General features: G+C 36.2%; 3 protein-coding genes and 2 long non-coding RNA genes across 7 annotated transcripts; 4 read left to right on the top strand and 1 right to left on the bottom strand.

The window, feature by feature from the left end:
* Positions 1-2: 2 nt before the first annotated feature.
* LOC141483211 (WD repeat and FYVE domain-containing protein 3-like) lies at positions 3-14,219 on the bottom strand. Of its 3 annotated transcripts, none has more exons than XR_012465962.1 (5): positions 14,111-14,219; positions 7,129-7,226; positions 1,029-1,271; positions 689-928; positions 3-150 (listed from the first exon to the last, which is right to left on the bottom strand). XR_012465962.1 is itself a non-coding variant. In XM_074177674.1 (4 exons), the coding sequence occupies exons 2-4, from the start codon at positions 7,223-7,225 to the stop codon at positions 121-123; spliced, it is 381 nt and encodes a 126-aa protein (XP_074033775.1). In that variant the 5' UTR covers position 7,226; positions 14,111-14,218; the 3' UTR covers positions 3-120. The 3 variants fall into 3 exon arrangements, 1 of the variants encoding a protein (XP_074033775.1); XR_012465961.1 differs by having other exon boundaries at positions 1,018-1,271; positions 14,111-14,211; XM_074177674.1 differs by lacking the exon at positions 689-928 and having other exon boundaries at positions 1,018-1,271; positions 14,111-14,218.
* On the top strand, positions 2,037-3,490 carry LOC141483209 (uncharacterized). The gene is made up of 3 exons (XM_074177672.1): positions 2,037-2,521; positions 2,578-2,786; positions 2,840-3,490. Exons 1-3 carry the CDS (start codon positions 2,266-2,268, stop codon positions 3,218-3,220), a joined length of 846 nt encoding a protein of 281 aa, XP_074033773.1. The 5' UTR covers positions 2,037-2,265; the 3' UTR covers positions 3,221-3,490.
* On the top strand, positions 5,417-16,884 carry LOC141483212 (oxaloacetate tautomerase FAHD2A, mitochondrial-like). The gene is made up of 5 exons (XM_074177675.1): positions 5,417-5,507; positions 5,766-5,990; positions 10,090-10,306; positions 15,186-15,514; positions 15,962-16,884. The coding sequence occupies exons 2-5, from the start codon at positions 5,830-5,832 to the stop codon at positions 16,104-16,106; spliced, it is 852 nt and encodes a 283-aa protein (XP_074033776.1). The 5' UTR covers positions 5,417-5,507; positions 5,766-5,829; the 3' UTR covers positions 16,107-16,884.
* A 4,434-nt stretch (positions 16,885-21,318) lies between these two features.
* LOC141483204 (uncharacterized) lies at positions 21,319-22,523 on the top strand. The gene is made up of 2 exons (XR_012465956.1): positions 21,319-21,499; positions 21,578-22,523. It is a non-coding gene; the product is annotated as an uncharacterized lncRNA (long non-coding RNA).
* Positions 22,524-24,501: 1,978 nt separating this feature from the next.
* On the top strand, positions 24,502-25,706 carry LOC141483205 (uncharacterized). The gene is made up of 2 exons (XR_012465957.1): positions 24,502-24,682; positions 24,761-25,706. It is a non-coding gene; the product is annotated as an uncharacterized lncRNA (long non-coding RNA).
* The last annotated feature ends 1,015 nt before the right edge of the window (positions 25,707-26,721 follow it).

The following is a 26,721-nucleotide window of genomic DNA, read 5'->3' on the forward strand; positions in this document are numbered from 1 at the left end:
TCAGTTGAACCAGTCATGATTACATTCAAGTGGTCCCATTCGTGAGTTTGTGAAAATGCTACACACAAAATGTGTTGCATTCTATCAGCTCTTCCTACGCATCTGTTTACATTTGATAATTCATTGCCATTTATACTCCAGACATGCAACCTGAAAAAAAGATAAAAATAAAAGGTAGCATTAGAGCAATATTCATTTCAGCAATGATTTTTTCATCCATATTCACACAAATAATCCATACTGTTAAAGAACACAAATGAAAAGTGAAAAAAGCAAAAAAAGATATCATCATATTACAAATCGAAAATAAAGAAATTGGAAAAAGAAACTAAAAGAACCTGGAACAGAATAAATAGTGAATCAAATATAGAAAAGGTGAAATCATAATTCAGCACGACATTATTATTTTTGGTTTAGTTAAATAGTATAAACAAGGGTGACAAGTTTTGTGATTTATCAACAACAGTTACCAGCAAATTTATTGTGCTAAAAATCTACAAGAGTGGTAAGTTATGAAAGTATGATGAAGATTCCTATACTAATGCTACTTAATCAATGCTATCAATCGTATGTAACCGCATTTTCTTGAAGGGATCCAACATCAAAATAACCCTGCATGAAATGAAGTAAAATTGAAATCAGCAGAGTAAATAGAAATTTTAAGTATACACAGATGTATAGAACTAACCAAGTGGCAGCACAGGTTGCTATGTCTCCAGTTAAATCATTGACTGCCACTGCCGCCACTGGTACCGCGTGACCTTCGAGCTGCCTGACAAAAAAAACTCCTCGAGACAAGTCCCATATGATCGCCGTGCAATCTCTCGAACCAGATATGATGACGTTGTAAGCCGGACTAGCTGCGAGGCAAATTATGTTTGATGCTCAGATTCTTCTACCTTGATTCATATTCCCACACTGTCACAACCTGTTTTCCAAAAATTATTGTTGAAATTAAACATTTTCGTAGTCGAAATGAATATTTCAGGATTAAACAAAAAAAAAACTGTTACTTACCGAACTGGTACCTGCTGTAACAATCAACTTGGGAGACGGACAAACGCAAGCTAAAATCTCCTCGTTATTTTGTATCACACTTTCAGATACAAAAACAGCTTTGTCACTTTCGTAGTTTTCTATCCTTAATGAATGGTCTGCGAAGCCCCAGGCCACATATTTGTTGAATAAAGGAGGCATCAACACCTTAGTTTGTTCGACTGCCAGGACAGTTCGTTCTATATGTAATATTTGACCTACAGATCTCTTCACTTCTGCAATGAAAATCTGAATCAGTATGAAATATTTTTCAACATTTTGTAAAAGTTATGGAAAATGAGAAATGTTCCGTAGTAACGTAGAATTATTCCCCATTTCGCGGTGTTGATGGCATTTTTGACATCTATTAGATATATTACATCTAACCTAACCTAACGTAACCTAAAACAGTTACCGATATCAAGAACGAACGTAGTTTCGAATGTTGAATTTAGAAAAAGTTTTCATTCTGAACTTCCAACCTGACCTCCAATTCAGAACGAACGTATTTTCGAATATTTCATTTAAAAAAATATTCATTTCAACATGTGATAGAGCAGATTATCCGTCACGACCTACTTTCAAGAGTGGATACATCTTAAATGTAACTGTTGTCCCACCATCTGAAATGAAGTAGCCGAAGCTTTGGCTCCTAACACAGAAACCGTTGTTCAAAAAGAAATAAAACAGTCTGCTTTTCATGTTATTGACGTATGTTGGCATTCTCTGAAAAGAATTATTTTTTTGACATAGAAACGTTATTAAACTCTTTCTCTTTCTATTTTAGTCAACTAGTGAACCCGAGGTCAAGCGATGAGAAATTGTTTTTCATTTTACGTTTAAGCGGATACAACGATCTTTCATATCACCTCATCCTGTTGGTTTTTCCATGTGTAAAACAATTATCAACAGGGAATTCATGAAAATTCAAGGGAGGAATAGGTTAAAGTCGGATATGCCAAGGTCACTAACACTGACGCCTTGCATCACAACGATAACACACCCATATTAGAGAGATATTGCAAATTCCGTTAGCGCATGCGGTGTGTTATTTACCCCGCGTTAAATATTACGTTTACGTCTAAACATTGTTTGGGGCGGTACACGTATTGCCAGTATGTTTTGAGTTTTATTTATGCGCTGTTTTATTTGGAACTAACCTCTAAAACCAGTGTGCTTTGTTTTGATTGTTTGCCCTGTTTATCGCATAATTTCTCCTGAGGATCTAACATGGATGAGGCATTAGAAGCAGTAATTTTAGCTGATGCTGATGACGATGAAGTGGAGCAAGTGATTTTGCACAATATTTTCGGCGTGGTTGAAAATTTTCCTATTGGGGCTGCTGAAGATAGGTTCAATCTGGACAATATGATGGCAGAAGATATAAAAATTAATTTCAGGTTCGAAAGAGACGATATCTTCAGACTAGCTGCTGCCTTGCATATACCAGACGTAATCAGAACCCAAACACGTGATTCTGTTCCAGGTATGTTAACAAATGGTGAATTGAAGTACTGAAATACATAACAAATTCCTCTTTAGGTGTCATGGGACTCTGTATTTTATTACGAAGACTAGCATATCCTGGGCGACTGAAGGATCTCCAGCTCTTATTTGGCCTGTCTCCACAATCATTATCTCAGATAATTAATCATATGCAGAACCTCATTGCCAATAATTTCATGCATTTACTTGACGATTTGCGAAATTTACCATGGCTAAATTTGCAAAGAATGCATATGTATGCTGACGTATGTGTATATTATTCTAACATATTGACATTTTTTAATAGTAGATTTTTTAGGCTATTCATGGAAGAGGAGCTGCGATTTCAAACTGCTGGGGATTTATTGATGGAACTGCTAGACCAATTTGCAGGCCATCAATAAATCAAGAAGAGTACTATTCTGGTCACAAGAGGTTTCATTGTGTGAAATACCAGTCAGTTATATGCCCAGATGGTATGATTACCAGTTTGAAGGGTGCATATGTAGGACGGAGACACGATGCTGGAATTTTTCGTGAATCAAATTTGTATGCAGAACTGCAGGATGTTGCAGTGTTCCTGATCACAGGTTTATTTTATATGGTGACCATGCCTACCCCATTATGGACTTACTTTTATGCCCCTTTCCAAACCGACAAGGAATTCCTATTTATCAACAGCATTTCAATGAATCCATGAGTGCAGTCAGAATAGCTGTTGAGTGGGGTTTTCAAAAAGTCACCAGTCAGTTTGCATTTCTAGACTTCAGAAAAAATCAAAAATTACTTTTACAAGACATAGAAAGTATGTACAAAGTTGGAATACTTTTGAGCAATTGTCATACAACTTTATATGGCAGTCAAACCAATCAGTTCTTCCATCTAGTGCCACCAGTGCTGGAGGAATATTTAGGAAATTAATTTTGACCGTATATACCTACTTTCAGTTTAAAATAAATATTCAAATGTGCACTGAGTTTCAATATACCCTTTTCTAGTTATTAGTCCATGTACAAAGTTTTGGATAAAAATGCAATAAAGACAATATCAAGAAATGATTTAATAACTTCACAGGAAACACATAACCAAAAAATAACATTCCATAAAAATAAACAACAAATAATTATGTGCTAATAGACTAAATTCAACATAAATTAACTTGAAAGTAAAAAACAAATAAATATCACAAAAAACTAAAAATCATTTTGAGCTGCTAACTACAATAAAATCACAGTAAATATTTGTGAGTCAACGCAAAGTAGCAACATTAATACATTATTTCGAAAGTAAAAAACAAATCAAATACCTACCTATAACATGAAAAAACATAATTTGGTTAAAGCAGTCTTATGGCATCAGTCTTCATATTTTTGTAACCTCTTCAAAAGTGTGTCCAGAAATGTCTGTTGTGCTGATATATGAGCTTGTAATTCACTTCTTTGCTTTATATCACATTTAATTTTTTCAAACTCTAATTCAATCTTCTTTTTTCTATCTTCAATCTCCATTTGTAGTCTTTTTTCTTCAATCTCAATACTTCTCTCATGAAGCTTCAATTTCTGCTCTTGCAATTGTAATTCTCTCAATTTTATTTCCAGCTCTTTTTCGTTTTTATTTTTTAGATATTCCATGGCATTTCTTCTGAGGACAACACTTTTATTTCGTCTGCTCCTAGCTATACCAGGCCCTGAAAATAAATATCTCCTTGTAGTTTTATACAAGAATATTAAAATAAAGTAGGTACCTCCTCAACTTTTCAGGGCTGATGCAATTGAGTACCTAACAATTTGCTTACCTGTTGATTTTTTTGCTGTTGGTAGGCTTTTTGTGTTTTGGTCAATGACATCTAGAGTATCTACTTCACCTACACAAATCTCAGTTGATGGTAAGTTTGGATTGGGATCTAAAAAAAATAGTTTGCAATAGAAATTTTATAACCATAAGATAATTGAATTACCAAAATAATCATGTTCCCTGATATAATTATTTCCCCAGAAGTTCCACTGCAATCCTCACTATTCACTATGAAAGCATCTATTGCAATGTTTTCCCTGGTTTGCCGGCCTAACTCAGCAATTTGTTTTTCTTTGGAAATAACCTTTGTTTTTTTGGTAGGCATTGGAAATTCTGCACATAAGTCAGAGATTTCTTGTAAAAGAGTATCCTTTTCAGTGTACATTTCTTCTGTGCCACTTCTGAAAAGTATAGAGTATATAATACAGAAACCATTGGCATCTTGTAAAGAAATAAGAAAGACAATGCACATATCCTACCGGAATTTGTCACCATCAGATTTTTTCTTCCATAAATAAGAAAGACAATGCACATATCCTACCGGAATTTGTCACCATCAGATTTTTTCTTCCATAAGGTCAAAAAAAGCATTACATGATCTTTCAATGTGCGAATGACAAATTCTTTTCCCGTCACTGATTTTATATTAGCTTGTATAGAGTTCATTTCTCAGGATTCTGAAGAGGATTTTGCCCAACAACTTCGCGTAACAAACATAAATCACCATCCGACGTAAATCTCAACCTTTTTGTAGCGGACATATTTTGGAAAAAAATATACAAACACTTGTTTTCATAAAATGAACTACCTACAACTTAACCTCGAAAATAAAAACAAACACAGCTACCGGATCTATCCGATTCAGTACGAAGTAGAATAGCGCAACGTTTTACGTGAGGTGTTGTTCTGCCGTAAATAACGTGATGCGCTAACGGTATTACCGCAACGTGTCTCTCGAACTTATTCTGCGCATGCTCAACTGTCAATATAACGTCTGCGGTAATAACGCCGCACAGGATTTGTCACAGCAATATCTCTCTATTATCTACAAATACTTAATAATCCGATAAAACGTTCGCGTACTTTCGGCTCATCAATTCATAATTATCGTAACATATAGGTAAGTATTCAAATGAAAATTAATCAAGCTCAAACTGCAGACCCACTAGAAAGAAGAGTCGTTAGTTATTAAGGTAATAAAAAGCAAAATATTCGGCACATTTCTCTCCTACATTCGTTTTCTTTAAACCGGTTACCTGCCTGCATTATGTGTTACCCGATTTCAGTCAATTCAGTGCTTGGTTGCGTGTAGGACTTGATTGTCTCTCGTACAATATTTATCTTATCATCCATCACAAACGCAACAGTTTCGTTTGTTGTAATTTTTATTTAATTCTTGAAATCATTTTATCATGAGTGCGAATCTACAATACAAGATTAATATTACGTAGGGCTACTTCGAAAGGTGTATCAGCATCAGTTTCGAGAAATTTTTCGGTATCGTTTCCCAAAAAGATGAGGCTGGTTCAGTACAAATTGCAATCGGGGGGGCAGCAACAGCTGGGGGCACAGCTCACCATCGGGGGAGATATAATCGACATTAGCGCAGTGGACTCTTCCATACCCAACTCTCTCGTTGCTTTCTTAGCGAAAGGAGATTTTTATAGACAGATCCGGCATCAGCCTAACTGATAGATATATTTATTTTTCGTTTTCACAATCTCGACTTTTTACTCATAACTTCAACTCGTAATTTTGACTCAAGTCAAACTCATAAGTTTCAGGTTTAATGCCGAACTAGTAATTTCAGCTTTGATGTCAAAATATTGACTTTAAATCCACAATTCCGATAACAGCGTTAAAATTTAATCTTCAACTTTAGAGTCAAAATCAATTTTTTAACTTTCAGTTTCGATTTTAAACTCAACATTTCGGTTTTGGCGACAAAATCGGATTTTCATTCTCAATTTCAATATTGATACTTTGACTTCAAGCTCGTAATCTGTCGAGTATTTGGGTCGAAATTTCATCTTTAAACTTGTATTTTCGACTTCATACTCAATATTTCGACTTTCAACTCTTAATTCAAATTTCTAGTTTAAACACAATTATATCATCAAAATCCAATTTTTTTTCTACTTCTGACTAATTGGCCCAAGGTATTGACTCAAATATTCCACACTCAAACGAGGAGCCAAAATTTGATCGGTGAGGTAGTAAAGCAACTTATTGATTTAAAGAAGATCACATGGAGCCCAAAATAAGCATAAAATGATGACGTAGCCTGATTCAACAAAATGTTACTTCCATCAAATGAAGACAAAAATTTGAGAACAGTAAAAAATTAGCCTGAAACTATGCTGATATTATTTCTTGAAAATAATTGCAAAAATCCAAAGTCGTTCTGCTAGCTTAAAAGATGTGTTTCTAATGGAGTTCTCATGTCAGTTTCAGTATAGTCGGCAACAAAACATTATTCCGTGACAGTTTCACGTTACTTTTACAAGAAACCCACTTTCGTGAAAATAAAACACACAACTTGAAGCATTACAAAGGCTTCTTTCAAAACCGCACCACCAGCGAAAGAGCCAGCGGCGGTACCGCTATATACGTAAAATCAAATATGAACGCTAACCAAATACCAATAACAACTAATCTCGAGGCAATAGCAGAGAGTATTTCGAGTATTTCGAGAACAACCAAGATCCGATCAACACACCAATACGGAATCAGAATTCTCAGAAGCCCTCACATCACTTAAGAACACTGCTCCAGGCCCTGATGATATTCCAACATCATTTTTAAAGAACTTACCGCAAGTAGCGAAAACTCTCCTTTTACAAATTTTTAACATAATTTGGATAGAACAAAAATTTCCGCAAATCTGAAGGCACGCAGTCGTTATCCCCATCCTGAAACCAAATAAGTCGGCTATTCATCTACAATCCTACAGGCCGATCTCACTGACATGCTCAATGTGCAAATTGCTAGAAAAAATTATTAATAAAAGACTTATTTGGACACTTGAAAACAAAAAACAAATTATACCAGAACAGTCCGGTTTCAGACCCCATAGATCGACACATGACAACATAATAGATTTGGAAAGTCAAATACATGAAGCGTTTGCCAACAAACAGAAATGTATGGCAATTTATTTTGATATCAATAAAGCCTTCGAAACAGCATGGCGTCATCAAATCCTAGTCCGACTTCAAGAATGGGGATATCAGGGAAATATATTAGCCTTCATCAAACATTTCTTAAACCACAGGACGTTTCAAGTCCGACTCGCCGGAACACTATCACAACACAAAACTCAGGAAAACGGCACACCGCAAGGCTCAATACTAAGCCCAACACTTTTTCTTATAGCACTCAACGACGTCATTATGTCCATGAAAAAACCAGTCCAAGCAAGACTCTATGCAGACGATCTAATAATATTCGCTAAAGGTAAAAACATTGATGCCCTGGGAACCACTTTACAGGATCAGATACATTCGCTCGAAATATGGTCTAAGACTACAGGATTTACCTTTTCCTCTGATAAAACGAAATGCATATTATTCTCGAAAAAGAAGACAGTAGAGACACCAACAGTCACATTATACAACATAAACTTGACTTTCACGGACAACATACAATTCTTAGGGATGATATTCGACAAACAGCTCAACTGGAAAGAACACATCAAACATCTCACTCTTTTGTGTCACAAAAAGCTCAACCTTTTGAAATACTTAGCCCATAAACAATGGGGTGCAGAGGGATTGACCCTTCTCACTCTATATAGAGCTCTCATACGTTCCAAGATTGATTATGGTTGCATTGCCTATGCCTCCGCAAAACCATCAGTACTGAAACCTTTGGATAGCCTTCATAATTCAGCTTTACGCACTATCCTAGGAGCTTACAGAACCACTCCTATTGCAAGCTTGGAATGTGAAATCGGAGAACCATCCCTACAACACAGAAGACAACAATTAAGCATATCCTACGCGGCCAGAATGGCTTCACTCGACAACGTTCCAACATATAGAAACACAATAACAACACGCTTTCTATCAGCATACGAACAACCAAGAACCGACCCACCTTTCTATGAGAGAATTCGAAGGTACATGAGGCCACTTCAAATGCAGATATTCCCCCCTCTCTACCCCATGAACCTAAACACCCCTCCCCCTTGGCAGATACACCAACCAATCATTAACACCCACCTATCCCAATTCAATAAAAACAACACAAACACACAAATTATAATCCACAACTTCCGTGAAATCCTACAACATCATGAAGAATTCATGGAAATTTACACAGATGCATCCAAAACAGATTCTGGAGTAGGAGCAGCAGTTGTTACACCTGAGACTACCCTAACCTATAAACTACCGGAAACCAATACGATTCTCACAGGGGAACTCTTCGCAATCCTCCAAGCGCTACGATTCGCTAAATCGAGCCTATCTAAAAGGTTCCTGATTATAACAGATTCCTTAAGCTCTCTACAAATACTTCGTCGAATATACATAAACCATCCAATAGGAAGACTGATTAAAAGAGAACTTTTTATCATCCAATCATTGGACAAAGAAATAATATTACTTTGGGTTCCGTCACATATAGGAATAACTGGAAATGAATCGGCCGATAAAAGTTCTCGAGAAGCAATCAATAACCCGAACCAGACTGCGCTGCAATACACTCCTTCGATAGACATAAAATCCTACATCAAAAACAAGATGAAGAACGTTTGGAATGCTGATTGGCAGGCCTCACAATCGAAACTACAAGAAGTCAAACCAAACGTAGGACCGTGGCAAAATCACTTAACGAAAAGAAGAGAACAAGTGACAATGACCAGATTCCGCCTAGGACACACCAAGCTCACACACGAAAACCTGTTGTCTGGACAAAATGAACCAACTTGTGATATTTGAAGTTCAACTAACTGTGAAACATATTATAGTGCAATGCCCTCTATTCCAAATTGAGAGAGACACATTTAAGATATCCCCTAACTTGAAAGAAATGTTAGACTATAGTAATAGTAACAAAATCATTCCATTTTCACACACTTTAGATTTAATTAGGAAGTTATAAATGTTATTTATCAACTCCACCGCTAATGACCCAAAGGGTCATTATGAAGAGAAGAGTTGAAATTGTTACTTTTCCCTGGGACGCAGATGAAAACCCAACGTAACTGGCAGCGACAGTACAAAGTCATAGTGAACGTATTTTTTTGTATAAAATCTTTCGTAATTATATTTTAATAGTATTGAACTGAATTGTCTCTCGCCATTTCTCTCGGCTATATATTTTTGCAATGTGAAATTTTTATCTTTTTCACATTAAATGAGTTAATGGATATCTCAGTAACTACGGATAAGTCTACCAATACTTCACTCATGAAAAAATTTGACTCCAGTGAGAAAGTCATAGTTTTCGAGTTGTTTTTAAAAAGAAAAAAATTATAAACTTACTTAATAAATATTCTACAGCAGTAATATTTTTGGTATGTTTTAACTACAACTTCTGATATTTCTATTATTGTTCAAAATATTTTAGAACATCTCAGTGTTATAATGATTATAGATATAGACAAAAAATTTATATCTGTCCTAAACTGTAAAGAGTATAGCGGTAACAAACTAAGAAATACAATCTGCCCCTGTCTGTTTCAAGACTATAATACCATGTAAGATACCATGGAAGTATTTCCTTTCAGAAGACCAAAAATATTTTCAACTCTATATCTTTCTTTTTCAGAATAGTTGCAGAAGGTAAATCGGTAACACCTCTCAACAAAGTTGAACTTTTATCCCCTATTACCAATCCAGACAAAGTTGCCTGTGTGGGACTTAATTATAGTGGACATTGTGAGGAGCAAAATATACCACTACCTCAAGAACCAATGATCTTCAGTAAATTCTCTTCTTGTATCGTTGGACCTTTCAGCAATGCCGAGATACCACCAATCACAAACGTAAGAATTTTTTATGCATTAAAGTCGAAACCGTCAGGCCAATATGTATATTCATTTCAAATGCTGCCACCGATATTGGAATAGAATATTTGTTATTAATTCGGTAGGTATTGATCCAATAATGGAATTACACTTTCAAGCGAGTAGATAAAAATTCCAAGAATGGTCAAAAAGTTTCAATCAACACTGGCATCCCATTCGGTCCGACGTGGATTTATAAAATGTTGCATAACATGCGGACTGACTGGATCGATGGTAGACAACAAGATGCAGAAGAGTTTCTAGGTTTTCTTTTGAATGGACTCAATGATGAAATGTTTGAGCTGAATGAGATGGTTAAAAATTATATTCAAGATGAAAAACCTCTCGTTGACTCTGCTTTGAGCAATGATTCAAATAATTTATGGAACATAATAGAATCGAAAAATGAAGGCCATTCAACCAGAAGGATCGACTTCACCAATACACCGATAAGTGACATCTTCGCGGGGCAACTAAAGTCGAGCATTCATCGCAACGTGGACCACATTACTGAGAATACCCAGCCTTTCCTCACCCTGCCACTCAACATTGAGAAAGTGAAGACCGTCAGAGAAGCGCTTAAGGTACTTGTCTCCAAGAACATTTTAGAGGGAGTGACTTCGTCGAAAACAAACGAGAAGGTCGAAGCATGGGAGCAAATTACGCTCTGCAAACTTCCCGTTATCCTTATTTTGCATCTGAAGTTTTTCAAATACAGTAACTACCGTTGCACGAAGATTATCAAGGCTTTTGATTTTGAATTCGACTTGAAGTTTGATTCGACTTTGATATCGTCAGAAACACAGTCTCCAACAGAGAGACAATACAAGCTATTCGCCGTCGTTTACCATGAAGGCAAAAATGCCAACATTGGACACTACGTGACCGATGCCTTCCACGTCGGCTACAATTGCTGGATTAGGTACGACGATTCTTCGGTCAAGACCGTGCAAAATGAAGACGTATTGAAACCCCAAGGAACGCGAGTTCCTTATTTACTGTTCTACATGAAAAGCGATATTTTCCTATCTGAATAAGGTTGCTTAGAGTTATGTAGAGTTCAGCTTCTGGAATCTTACGGAATTTCTCGTTTAAATTTTTATTGAAATTGATATTTTTTTTGTGGTTTTGATGAATTATTTTATTCTTTCATTAGTGATAGGTATTTTTCAATTTTTAATGTTATATGTATATTTGATTTCTGAAAATAAATATTTCCTTTTCAAATGATACGTTCAATCTACCCCAGATTGATATAACATTATCTATGCTTGAATCAAAATGAAATCAATACTGATATTTTTTAAACTATAACCTTAGAATGATCTCAGAAGTTTAATCCCTGTGTCAAATGTTCCTACATATACAGTGTGTCAATTTGAAAACTTCCCACCCTCAATATCTCCCTTCCAGTACATAATATGAAAAAATGGTCAGACAGGTCAACTTTATTTGCAAGGGGGACACTCTGAATGAATATTTTCAACCCTCGGGGTTCAACCCCCTAGGAGGGGTGGATGTTACCCTCAGAATTTCAAATGGAAAGGGGGGTCAAGTGGCACATCATTTTGAAGGGCATTCAATTCTCTTGCCAATGATACCTTTTTCATTAGTTTTTGATGAGCAGTTTTTGAAAAATAACGTTCCAAACGAACGGTGATTAGAAGTGAATAAGAATAAATGATTAAAACTCGCCCGCACTAGATGTTTGGTATTCAGGTTGGTATTCAAAACAAATGATTGTAATGGACTATTGGAAAAGGTGAGCATCGTACTAGGTAGCATCGTTCCAACCCTTGAGTAATATTCGAATTCGTGGATGTGAGAGGAATGTAGAACTACTTAGTTAACGAAATACGCATCGAGTGCAAACAAAAAATATTAAATTGCAAAAAACAAATTTCAACCATCTTGTTACGCTTTATCTGATAATATGTTCAAAATGTTGTCCATTCTGCTCTAAACAGTAATACAGTCTGTTTTCGAACTCCTCTCGAACATTTTGGAAAACTTCACCACTAATTGACCGGCATGCTGCTGTAATTCGTCCTTTGAGGTCATCCATATCAGTGGGCTGTGTTTTATAAACGACAGATTTGAGATATCGCCAAAGAAAAAAATCTAATGGAGTCAAATCCGGTGATCTCGGTGGCCACTCAATTGATCCCCTTCTGCCAATCCATCTCTCCCGGAATCGCTCGTTCAACCATTGTCGGACGGGGCGAAAATAATGAGGTGGCGCACCGTCCTGTTGGAAATGTAACAAATCTTCCTGCAACAGTAAATTACCGTGTGCATCAATTTGAGTTTCGAGCTCGTGAGTTATAAGTGGATCGATAGGTGCTTGAAGCATATCTAGGTACAGATCACCATTCAAGTTTTCTTCAAAAAATAAAGGTCCGATAATGGCATTTCCAAGAATACCAGCCCAAACATTAACTTTTTGTGGGTGTTGTGTATGTCCTTCTCGAAAATTGTGAGGGTTTTCGTCACTCCAATAGCGACAATTTTGCCTATTAACATTGCCATTCAGGAAAAATGAACATTCATCACTGAAACAGATATTGAACAGAAGATTAGGTAAAGCATTGATTCGAAGAGTCATGATTTCACAGAATTCTATTCTTCTGTCATAATCATCCTCATGGAGCTCGTGGAGAATCTGCATTTTATATGGATGAAATTTGTGCATTTTCAGTGCTTTCCTTACAGTCTCGTGTGACATTCCCGTCTGTTCTGCTACTGATCGTAAGGAGCTAGTCGGCTCTGCAGCAAATGTTCCCAACACCTCAATTTGAGCATCCTCATTCAGTACTCTGGGGTTATTCCTTTTTTTATTCTTCACCGAACCAGTTTCGGAAAACTTTGTCACCAAATCAAGCACATGCCGGTGACTTATATTAAGATTTGGATTTCTTTCATTAAAAAGAGATGCCGCCCTTCGTGCGCACTTGCCCACCTCTCCATAAATAAAAATTATTTCAATTCGGTCTTGGATAGTGTAAACCATTCTTACAATTTATACACTTTCTAAGGTATCGCTGATAAGCTCAACAAATGAAACTGAAATGATAGTACTACCAAATGGCTTGAATGCGATGAACACCTTTTTTGCTCAAAAAACGATACTTTTTATAGCAGAAGTAACAAAAAAGGGATAAGAGTTTTAAATCCGATAATAAACCCAAATGAAAGTCACCGAAATCAGATAACTAATTAATGTAAATTTTTTGAGGCTTGTCTAATTTTACCCCTGATGGAAAGTTGAAAAGCTGACCCGTCATCACAAGTTTTACTTATAAGAGAGTCAATAAATTGTATTTCTTTGCATACTAACTTGATGACCAGGCATTTTAGTATAGGCCAATTCTAATTACTTCTATTAGTTTAGAACTACATTTTCGGATACTGCTGATCGGAAAATAATAAATGAGGGCACCGTCGGCAAGCGAATTGAATGCCCTTCAAAATGATGTGCCACTTGACCCCCCTTTCCATTTGAAATTCTGAGGGTAACATCCACCCCTCCTAGGGGGTTGAACCCCGAGGGTTGAAAATATTCATTCAGAGTGTCCCCCTTGCAAATAAAGTTGACCTGTCTGACCATTTTTTCATATTATGTACTGGAAGGGAGATATTGAGGGTGGGAAGTTTTCAAATTGACACACTGTATATGAATAATATAACACCAAAAATGCATGCATAAATTGTCATGTGTGGAACTGAATTTGTACATGAGATTGTCAGAAGCGAATATCTACTTTATAAGTAATAAATTCTTACCTTCGTTTTTTCAATTTTCACAACACATCCACTTACTAACCACAATTACTAACAACTAACAAATAACCTAAAAATTTAATACACATGTCAACCATAAAAAGGTAACTGGTGTGAAGAACAGAAGAAGGAAGATCGGCGTTGGCGTGGTTGCGGTGTTGTATTTCCGTGGTGCATTCTCATTGTCTGTTTTGCCAACTTCTCGCCCACTTTCCCAATATTGGATTCCTAATATTTACCAACTTATAAATTATCTTAATAAGTGAATTAATCACATTTGAGAATTAGTAAGTCCACATTTCCAGATTCATTTCAAATATAATAATTATAATAATAATGGTTGTTATTATCATAAAAGAAAACAGAAAAATTAAATTACTAATTACAATATCCGTATCTTACGTCACGTTTAAGGGCAGTCATATTATAGAATTTTCTCTGGATGTTTCGCCATCACCAATCAAATCAATATCAATGTTGTTTAAAGAATATTCACTCATCATCCATATATATTGTAGAATACTATGATTTGAAATTGGATAAATCAGCAATATATTCAGTGACTACATTTACTAGATTGGAAAGATATGAAAATAACTACCTATATAATTTTTAGGACTTATATTGGCTCAATATGTTTCTCATAATTTCAATATTTCTCTAATGGCCCAATGGGGAATTCATACTGTGGCCAATGTAGTGTGCTACTTTTGGGTTCTAAGAGGTCTACGATGTAGGCTTGTAAGACATCCATCTAGTAGTTTAACAATTGGATTTATTGTACGTATGTATTTATATGTTCCATTCTTACCTGTTAGTTTTTTATTGTATTGTAATTGCTTTTTTTTCATATCACCCTGTTTCATTAGAATCGTTTACCTAATTTAGTTTTGTTATTACCTACAGTTATATATATAGAAGACATTGTAGAATAGTTTCACGTACCAATCCAACTGAAAACGTGTCTTGAATAAAATTTATTGTGAAAATTGTATAACTATTATCATAGCTACCAGTAGATTTAGATAACAAGTGATATTGCCAATACAATAAACATTTTCACATCAATGTTTTACAGAGTATTGATTGGGAAGTGGAACTGGTAGTAGTGATAGGGAAAAAAGCGAAAGCAATAAGAAAAGACTATGTCAATGACTACATATTCGGATACACAGTGGCTCAAGATATCAGTGCTAGAGACTGGCAGAAAAAACGGAACAACGGGCAGTTCTTACTTGGAAAGTATATGGATACATTTTGTCCTCTAGGACCGGCTGTAGTCACTAAGAACAAAGTCGATCCATCTAATCTAGCAATTAAATCTTGGGTTAATGGAGTTCAGAAACAGAATGGAAATACATCGGAACTTATATTCAAGATAGACTTCTTGGTATCTTACCTGTCTCAGTAAGTTAAAAATTGTTTTCGTATAGCTCATACATATAGTTACTTACCGTTAAAAATATAGTTATCTATAAATTATTGAACTTCTGAATGATCTAAGTACAGTGACACAGTAATGGATATATCATGAAAATAATATCAGTTTCAAGCGTTTTGTTTATAAAAAAATGAGATCTAACTCTGTGTTACGAATGGCATTCTGTAAAAAATAGGTCAAAATGGGACATTATCTCAAAAACATAGTTATCTATCAAGTATTGAACTTATGAATATGAATGGCATGTCATAGTAATACATAGATTTTGATATCTCACAAAAATTTAAAAAAACAAGTAGAGAACTACACTTAATAGATAATAGTAGTTGGGTATGATTTATGAAACGTGTATCATACATTTTCTTGATTTGATCAGGAAGTCATTTTTTATACATCTAACTTTCGTATTTCAGGATTGTTACCCTCTATCCAGGTGATGTCATACTGACGGGTACTCCTGTAGGTATGCATAGAAACCCACCGGAATTTTTGAAAAAAGGGGATATTCTGGAGAGTGAAATCGAAGGGATTGGAAGGCTGAAAAACATGATAGTCTGATTTCTTGCAAAAGGAAGACTACAAAGGAAAGCAGAATACCTATAGAATCAGTCCGAAAGACAATATTTACGATTTAGAGGGATATACAAAAGTACAGAGACCTATGACAATAATGTTAAAAACTGCTCTCCAAATACAAGAACAGGTTTGGTTTTCATTGAATGATAGATGTCAGTTCACTGTTTCATTGTGGGAATAAGATAAATATAGAGTTTGAATAAACTTAAACTCCCTAGGTTACTTAATATACTAATTGTTGGATGAAGCTTTTTTGATGTGTGGGATTGATTATATTTGAGAATCTTTCATGTGTATTGTTGACACATATTCAGTGTTACTATCTGCATTCAGGTTTGAAGGCCGTCGTAGCTTGGAACTGCATTGTAATGTTTTGCCAGCACGAGTGGCTGTCTTCTTCAGAAGTTTATTCATCTTGATGATTCATGGATCATCAAGATGAATGAACCTTTGAAGAAGCCAGCCACTCGTGCTGACGAAACGTTAGGATGTAGTTCCAAACTACGATGGCCTTCAAACCCGAATGAAGATTGTAACACTGAAAATCTCGACCGCGAAAGCTTCAACCAATTTTTCACAAATATTGTTGCAACTATTAGGTATGTCATATATGTTCAAGTTATATATTATTTCTATGCTTATTTAATTTATATATTTTCTGCATTGCTCAGTCAGGCTCGTGTTCATCTTAAATTTTATCAGGACATGTTATTTCTTGACATAACCTTGTTATCCTAATAAATTGTTATTTCTATAAAAACTTTGTTTGATTTTTCAACTGTAAATGTGAAATTTGAAAAATATATGGTTATATTGATAAATATGTCAATTTTACTGAAAAAGTTTTTTACACCTATAAAATGTATTTGCAAAAAGAGTGGCTACAATTGCTATTTTCTTCCCTAAATTTCCAAATTTATTAATACCTATGTTTTGAATTGTGCATTTACCATTAAAATAATTAACGAAAAAAGATGGGGTGGGGCAAAATTTCGGCCGTATATTCATATATTTTTTACTAATTTCGTAATATTTGCCGGTAATTGTGAATGTTCTTTGTACTTTTGTTTTAGTTTCTACCACATTAACAATTAAGATTCCATTCATATCTTTGTCATTTTCACATTTAAGGTCATGTAGTTCATGCCTTCGACATGCTCCCATTATTCCAAAAATTATTGCTACCTAAAACAAAAAAAATGATTATAAAATAAAGAAATAAATGAAAAAAAATGACAATAAAAAGATTCAAACCGGCGTCTTGCAAAGCCGTCAAGATCGAAGTCAACTCCTTCGCTCGCTACGCCACGAGGTACCTTAATAAGTTTTGCGAAATTAATAAAATATATCATGCATATGTCAAATAGAAAAAGTAATTATGACAAAATAAGTATTTAAAAATATAATGTTAGGTAGATATGTACTTACTTTTATAAATAAGTATATTTCATCGGGTGCTTCGTCGATAAACGTTTTTAATTGTTCAGGTGAAAATATTTTTGATTTTTTTCCAACATATCCTTCGGACTTTCGCTTTAATAAAGCTTGTAGCTTCTTATATTTTGAAATGTCTGTATTATGGTTGATGTTTATCAACGATTTTATTATTGAGTAATGTGTCCATATACATATACTAGATGATTTTATAGTTTCCATCAATTCTTGAAAATAGGCAATCAAAACATTTTCCGAGAATGTCGAAATATTATTTGTATTTCTCCAGTCCATAAACCGTTGATATAGTTTTTCGTACACTTTCTTAGATTTTTGGGGTTAAAGATTTTTTGTTGCATTTCCAGGGCGAGGACGCGCTAGAACTGCAGTTCAAGACCGATTTTTGGTCTTAACCGCGAGAAGACAACCGACAATCACAGCACCTGAGTTGGTTAACGTGTTGCAGCAGACGCACCAGGTAACCATTGGTCGTGATACTGTCAGAAATCGACTGCATGACGCAGATCTCCACAACAGAAGGCCACTTAGATGTCCACCTTTGTCGAGAGGCAATCGCGGTAGAAGATTAGAGTGGTGGCAAGAACATCAAAACTGGGATGCAAATGATTGGGCCACAGTTTTGTTTACAGACGAATCCAGATTTGGATTTCATCCAGATTCTCGTCGAGTAAGACTGTGGAGACGACCTGGAAATAATGAACGTTTGAGACACGTCCAGGAAGTCCACACATACAGAGGTGGTACAGTAATGCTATGGGGCGGAATCATGATCGGCGGCAGAACCGATCTCGTTTTTCCAAATCGCTCCCTCACAGCTCGACAGTACCTCGACACCATTCTTCTACCTATCGTCTGTCCGTTTGCTGGTGCTGTTGGTGAAAACTTCCACCTAATGCACGATAATGTTATTCTGAATGCAGCTCAAAGCCCCCAAAACAAGGAAGAAAAATAATATATGAAAAATATTCCGTACAGAGAAGCTATAGGAGGTCTCATGTTTTTAGCGGTTATCACTCGTCCAGATATATCATTCTCAGTGAGCAGAGTTAGCAGATATTTGGAAAATCCAGGAAAGCAGCACTGGGAAGCAGTCAAACGTATTTTCAGATACCTAAAGGGTACTAAAAGTTATGGAATTCTATACAATGGTGGGAGCAACGAATATTTAAAAGCGTATTCAGATGCAGATTTTGCAGGAGACGACATTGATACTAGATATTCAACAACTGGCTATGTTACTTTATTATCAGGTTGTCCAGTTACATGGACATCTCAACGACAAAAGTGTTGCAACATCCACGACAGAATCTGAATATATTGCAGCTTGGGATGCCGCACAAGAAATAATATGGTTGAGAAGGTTGCTTAAAGAAATTGATGTTGACGTTTCGAATCCAACGGAACTTTTTGTTGATAATAGAAGTGCTATAAACTTGATGAGCTATAATGATCATCACAAACGAAAAAAATATCACTGTTGTTTACACCCAATCAGAAAACCAGTCGGCAGATATTTTAACCAAACCCTTACCACGAGAAAAATTTTCAAGAAATCGACAAGGTCTGTGGGTAACGTCTTCGAAGTGAACAAAGAGTGGGAGTGTTGAAGTAATCCATGTTCACTTCATTTCGATTGATCTTGTTGTTTTTATGATTCCTTGGAAATCGTTGTTGATTGAATGAGTTTTAATGTCATTGTTAATACATAAAATGTATCGTTTGTATATTCATGATTAAAACCTGGTTCAGTAGAGTTTACAGTTCGATTTCCTACAAATTACAACAGGTAATACTGCTGGACAATTCTATCTCTAACCCTCATTCCTTCTACAGCAAATTGTCCTCTCCATTTCTCCATGAAAGCCATTTTCAATACATTCCTTTCCCGAATATTCTGAGGGAATACTATACATTCTGCCTGCACCCATCACTTCAACTATTCGAATTGATACTTCACGTTATTGCTCGATGAACTGCAGTTCGACTCAAACTGCAAAAAAGTTTCCTCACCAACACCCCTTTATAGCTATATCGCCAGCTTACAGTAGGTCGAGAGAATGAATTCATCTACATAGGCATAAAAGCATATATCCTACACTAATATTCTTCCCCTTTTGGGCAGGTTTGAAGAACATAAATCTTTGTTGAGATAATAGATCAAGCATCAAAAATCTAGTCTCTGATAAGTTATTTGTCCCTATCTTAATAACTAAGCTTATATGTGTGTGTCTCCCTCAAGGTGGCTTGCAGAACAAGAATGGTTTTAGAGTTACAAACTTAGGTCTGCAGTGCTCTGTCCGTACAACAATTGTGATCGGTACAACAGCGGTTAACTACTAACTACTGCTACTACTGTATTAGGCATTCATGCAAGGATGTCTAGTCTTATAGCAATACTAACACGAGGAAGCGGTATTCAGATGAAAGAAAGCCTAAAATGAAACAATTCATATTAGATGGAAACGGTTCACTGGAAGTGATGTCCGGGACGATACGTCTGGAGTCTGGACAGAATGATCAAGCTCATTCTCTGAATATATGAGTTGTCTCGTTGATAAATATCAACTCGCCTGTAGTGTCGTGTGGCCTATAGGTTTACTTTTGTCCCAAGAAGCCAAAATTCAAATCAGTAAGATTCTGTTCTCCATAAGCAATCGAATCCAACAAGTGAGTTGAATGTTTTACCAGCATCCAGATGCCAAGAATAAAAATTTCCTATTCTTATAAAAGATGATCATACTTGGTTAATCCGAAAAATCGAGAAGTTTAGACATAAACTCGAAAATTAGCAAATGGCTACCAAAAGTATCACAACAAATTTTGAATCTCGGCGGCAAGACATTCACGGAACCAAAGTCGTCAATTCACCGTTCCGTGTTCCGTCGGAGCACGGAATCCTTAAAGGGATTCGAATATGCGTTCGAATATAATTAATGCGTTCGAATATATCCTTGTATAGTTGTTTGTCAGTGAATGAGAACTAAACGAATGACGAGGTATTAAAATATCCCAAAACTTTCAAGGAAGTATTCATTTCAGGTTTAAATAGTCGTCGACCTCAAAACAGAATAAATGACAAAATGAAACCGTAATACCATATAGGATGAAACTGCAGTAACGTTAGTTACAAATAAAAGCGGTAAAAACATAAAGAGTTTCATGATTTTCTACCGCGTAGTGACGGCTACATCCACCAATTTATTAATGATTCAATATCCATCTCTTTCAGGAATAAACGATGATACGAGCCAGTGAATAGCATATCATTTGGGACCCGTCAGCACCCGTCACAGTTGAAACTCAGCTCCGTTCACAGTTGACACTCAAATAAAATTTAGACTAGATGGAGAGAGATCATAGCTCACAGGGTAGGCCGCCAGCTTTCTAACAGTGAAGAAGGGCGTGGATAAGATGGAGGGTAGAGCGCCACCCGCTTGATCAACCCTGGAGCTTATATAGCATACAAAACAAAAACGGGAAATTAACTCTAAACGGTAACCGATCGAATCAAACTCGAATCCAGTTAAAATATTCATAATTCCTTTCCCTAACGTCTACACCTTTCTCAGTTGATTCCAAATTTGTTAACAAATCCCTTGATTTATCTGTCAGTTAATAAATTTTATTCAACCGTTATTATAGGACTCCCCCTATAATATTGGCAGGGCAGGGAGCCTTGAGCTCCTGAGGCCACAAAGTTTCAAATGTGAGAAGATTTCACTTTTCTAATTGTAAACAATACCAAAATGTTCATAAGATGTAAATTATATTACACCTATAGCACAAATGTTTCAATTCTAAGGGGACTTTAATGAACCCAGGCTCCCCAAGGAAAAAAGGAGGATGTCTCTTCAATACTTGAGACGTCGCTGTTTTGAAGTTATACTTTACCTTAGATATAGCCATATCGCCAGCTTACAGTAGGTTGAGAGAATGAATTCATCTACATAGGCATAAAAGCATATATCCTACACTAATATTCTTCCCCTTTTGGGCAGGTTTGAAGAACATAAACCAACCGTCAACATCAAAGACTATGCCCCAGAGAGATGATGTGGAACCACCACATAAATGGACTTCCACAATGAATGTTATTCTGAATGCAGCTCAAAGCCCCCAAAACGAGGAAGAAAAATAATATATATGAAAAATATTCCGTACAGAGAAGCTATAGGACGTCTCATGTTTTTAGCGGTTGTCACTCGTCCAGATATATCATTCTCAGTGAGCAGAGTTAGCAGATATTTGGAAAATCCAGGAAAGCAGCACTGGGAAGCAGTCAAACGTATTTTCAGATACCTAAAGGGTACTAAGAGTTATGGAATTCTATACAATGGTGGGAGCAACGAATATTTAAAAGCGTATTCAGATGCAGATTTTGCAGGAGACGACATTGATACTAGATATTCAACAACTGGCTATGTTACTTTATTATCAGGTTGTCCAGTTACATGGACATCTCAACGACAAAAGTGTTGCAACATCCACGACAGAATCTGAATATATTGCAGCTTGGGATGCCGCACAAGAAATAATATGGTTGAGAAGGTTGCTTAAAGAAATTGATGTTGACGTTTCGAATCCAACGGAACTTTTTGTTGATAATAGAAGTGCTATAAACTTGATGAGCTATAATGATCATCACAAACGAAAAAAATATCACTGTTGTTTACACCCAATCAGAAAACCAGTCGGCAGATATTTTAACCAAACCCTTACCACGAGAAAAATTTTCAAGAAATCGACAAGGTCTGTGGGTAACGTCTTCGAAGTGAACAAAGAGTGGGAGTGTTGAAGTAATCCATGTTCACTTCATTTCGATTGATCTTGTTGTTTTTATGATTCCTTGGAAATCGTTGTTGATTGAATGAGTTTTAATGTCATTGTTAATACATAAAATGTATCGTTTGTATATTCATGATTAAAACCTGGTTCAGTAGAGTTTACATTTCGATATCCTACAAATTACAACAGGTAATACTGCTAGACAATTCTATCTCTAACCCTCATTCCTTCTACAGCAAATTGTCCTCTCCATTTCTCCATGAAAGCCATTTTCAATACATTCCTTTCCCGAATATTCTGAGGGAATGCTATACATTCTGCACCCATCACTTCAACTATTCGAATTGATACTTCATGTATTGCTCGATGAACTGCAGTTCGACTCAAACTGCAAAAAAGTTTCCTCACCAACACCCCTTTATAGCTATATCGCCAGCTTACAGTAGGTCGAGAGAATGAATTCATCTACATAGGCATAAAAGCATATATCCTACACTAATATTCTTCCCCTTTTGGGCAGGTTTGAAGAACATAAATCTTTGTTGAGATAATAGATCAAGCATCAAAAATCTAGTCTCTGATAAGTTATTTGTCCCTATCTTAATAACTAAGCTTATATGTGTGTGTCTCCCTCAAGGTGGCTTGCAGAACAAGAATGGTTTTAGAGTTACAAACTTAGGTCTGCAGTGCTCTGTCCGTACAACAATTGTGATCGGTACAACAGCGGTTAACTACTAACTACTGCTACTACTGTATTAGGCATTCATGCAAGGATGTCTAGTCTTATAGCAATACTAACACGAGGAAGCGGTATTCAGATGAAAGAAAGCCTAAAATGAAACAATTCATATTAGATGGAAACGGTTCACTGGAAGTGATGTCCGGGACGATACGTCTGGAGTCTGGACAGAATGATCAAGCTCATTCTCTGAATATATGAGTTGTCTCGTTGATAAATATCAACTCGCCTGTAGTGTCGTGTGGCCTATAGGTTTACTTTTGTCCCAAGAAGCCAAAATTCAAATCAGTAAGATTCTGTTCTCCATAAGCAATCGAATCCAACAAGTGAGTTGAATGTTTTACCAGCATCCAGATGCCAAGAATAAAAATTTCCTATTCTTATAAAAGATGATCATACTTGGTTAATCCGAAAAATCGAGAAGTTTAGACATAAACTCGAAAATTAGCAAATGGCTACCAAAAGTATCACAACAAATTTTGAATCTCGGCGGCAAGACATTCACGGAACCAAAGTCGTCAATTCACCGTTCCGTGTTCCGTCGGAGCACGGAATCCTTAAAGGGATTCGAATATGCGTTCGAATATAATTAATGCGTTCGAATATATCCTTGTATAGTTGTTTGTCAGTGAATGAGAACTAAACGAATGACGAGGTATTAAAATATCCCAAAACTTTCAAGGAAGTATTCATTTCAGGTTTAAATAGTCGTCGACCTCAAAACAGAATAAATGACAAAATGAAACCGTAACACCGTATAGGATGAAACTGCAGTAACGTTAGTTACAAATAAAAGCGGTAAAAACATAAAGAGTTTCATGATTTTCTACCGCGTAGTGACGGCTACATCCACCAATTTATTAATGATTCAATATCCATCTCTTTCAGGAATAAACGATGATACGAGCCAGTGAATAGCATATCATTTGGGACCCGTCAGCACCCGTCACAGTTGAAACTCAGCTCCGTTCACAGTTGACACTCAAATAAAATTTAGACTAGATGGAGAGAGATCATAGCTCACAGGGTAGGCCGCCAGCTTTCTAACAGTGAAGAAGGGCGTGGATAAGATGGAGGGTAGAGCGCCACCCGCTTGATCAACCCTGGAGCTTATATAGCATACAAAACAAAAACGGGAAATTAACTCTAAACGGTAACCGATCGAATCAAACTCGAATCCAGTTAAAATATTCATAATTCCTTTCCCTAACGTCTACACCTTTCTCAGTTGATTCCAAATTTGTTAACAAATCCCTTGATTTATCTGTCAGTTTATAAATTTTATTCAACCGTTATTATAGGACTCCCCCTATAATACTGGCAGGGCAGGGAGCCTTGAGCTCCTGAGGCCACAAAGTTTCAAATGTGAGAAGATTTCACTTTTCTAATTGTAAACAATACCAAAATGTTCATAAGATGTAAATTATATTACACCTATAGCACAAATGTTTCAATTCTAAGGGGACTTTAATGAACCCAGGCTCCCCAAGGAAAAAAGGAGGATGTCTCTTCAATACTTGAGACGTCGCTGTTTTGAAGTTATACTTTACCTTAGATATAGCCATATCGCCAGCTTACAGTAGGTTGAGAGAATGAATTCATCTACATAGGCATAAAAGCATATATCCTACACTAATATTCTTCCCCTTTTGGGCAGGTTTGAAGAACATAAACCAACCGTCAACATCAAAGACTATGCCCCAGAGAGATGATGTGGAACCACCACATAAATGGACTTCCACAATGAATGTTATTCTGAATGCAGCTCAAAGCCCCCAAAACGAGGAAGAAAAATAATATATATGAAAAATATTCCGTACAGAGAAGCTATAGGACGTCTCATGTTTTTAGCGGTTGTCACTCGTCCAGATATATCATTCTCAGTGAGCAGAGTTAGCAGATATTTGGAAAATCCAGGAAAGCAGCACTGGGAAGCAGTCAAACGTATTTTCAGATACCTAAAGGGTACTAAGAGTTATGGAATTCTATACAATGGTGGGAGCAACGAATATTTAAAAGCGTATTCAGATGCAGATTTTGCAGGAGACGACATTGATACTAGATATTCAACAACTGGCTATGTTACTTTATTATCAGGTTGTCCAGTTACATGGACATCTCAACGACAAAAGTGTTGCAACATCCACGACAGAATCTGAATATATTGCAGCTTGGGATGCCGCACAAGAAATAATATGGTTGAGAAGGTTGCTTAAAGAAATTGATGTTGACGTTTCGAATCCAACGGAACTTTTTGTTGATAATAGAAGTGCTATAAACTTGATGAGCTATAATGATCATCACAAACGAAAAAAATATCACTGTTGTTTACACCCAATCAGAAAACCAGTCGGCAGATATTTTAACCAAACCCTTACCACGAGAAAAATTTTCAAGAAATCGACAAGGTCTGTGGGTAACGTCTTCGAAGTGAACAAAGAGTGGGAGTGTTGAAGTAATCCATGTTCACTTCATTTCGATTGATCTTGTTGTTTTTATGATTCCTTGGAAATCGTTGTTGATTGAATGAGTTTTAATGTCATTGTTAATACATAAAATGTATCGTTTGTATATTCATGATTAAAACCTGGTTCAGTAGAGTTTACAGTTCGATTTCCTACAAATTACAACAGGTAATACTGCTGGACAATTCTATCTCTAACCCTCATTCCTTCTACAGCAAATTGTCCTCTCCATTTCTCCATGAAAGCCATTTTCAATACATTCCTTTCCCGAATATTCTGAGGGAATACTATACATTCTGCCTGCACCCATCACTTCAACTATTCGAATTGATACTTCACGTTATTGCTCGATGAACTGCAGTTCGACTCAAACTGCAAAAAAGTTTCCTCACCAACACCCCTTTATAGCTATATCGCCAGCTTACAGTAGGTCGAGAGAATGAATTCATCTACATAGGCATAAAAGCATATATCCTACACTAATATTCTTCCCCTTTTGGGCAGGTTTGAAGAACATTGAGATAATAGATCAAGCATCAAAAATCTAGTCTCTGATAAGTTATTTGTCCCTATCTTAATAACTGAGCTTATATGTGTGTTGTGTGTCTCCCTCAAGGTGGCTTGCAGAACAAGAATGGTTTTAGAGTTACAAACTTAGGTCTGCAGTGCTCTGTCCGTACAACAATTGTGATGGGTACAACAGCGGTTAACTACTAACTACTGCTACTACTGTATTAGGCATTCATGCAAGGATGTCTAGTCTTATAGCAATACTAACACGAGGAAGCGGTATTCAGATGAAAGAAAGCCTAAAATGAAACAATTCATATTAGATGGAAACGGTTCACTGGAAGTGATGTCCGGGACGATACGTCTGGAGTCTGGACAGAATGATCAAGCTCATTCTCTGAATATATGAGTTGTCTCGTTGATAAATATCAACTCGCCTGTAGTGTCGTGTGGCCTATAGGTTTACTTTTGTCCCAAGAAGCCAAAATTCAAATCAGTAAGATTCTGTTCTCCATAAGCAATCGAATCCAACAAGTGAGTTGAATGTTTTACCAGCATCCAGATGCCAAGAATAAAAATTTCCTATTCTTATAAAAGATGATCATACTTGGTTAATCCGAAAAATCGAGAAGTTTAGACATAA

This window comes from Leptinotarsa decemlineata, unplaced genomic scaffold, assembly GCF_025532065.1.
Source record: "Leptinotarsa decemlineata unplaced genomic scaffold, Ldec_3_MD MMD2_tig00003192_RagTag_RagTag, whole genome shotgun sequence".
Taxonomy (NCBI): domain Eukaryota; kingdom Metazoa; phylum Arthropoda; class Insecta; order Coleoptera; family Chrysomelidae; genus Leptinotarsa; species Leptinotarsa decemlineata.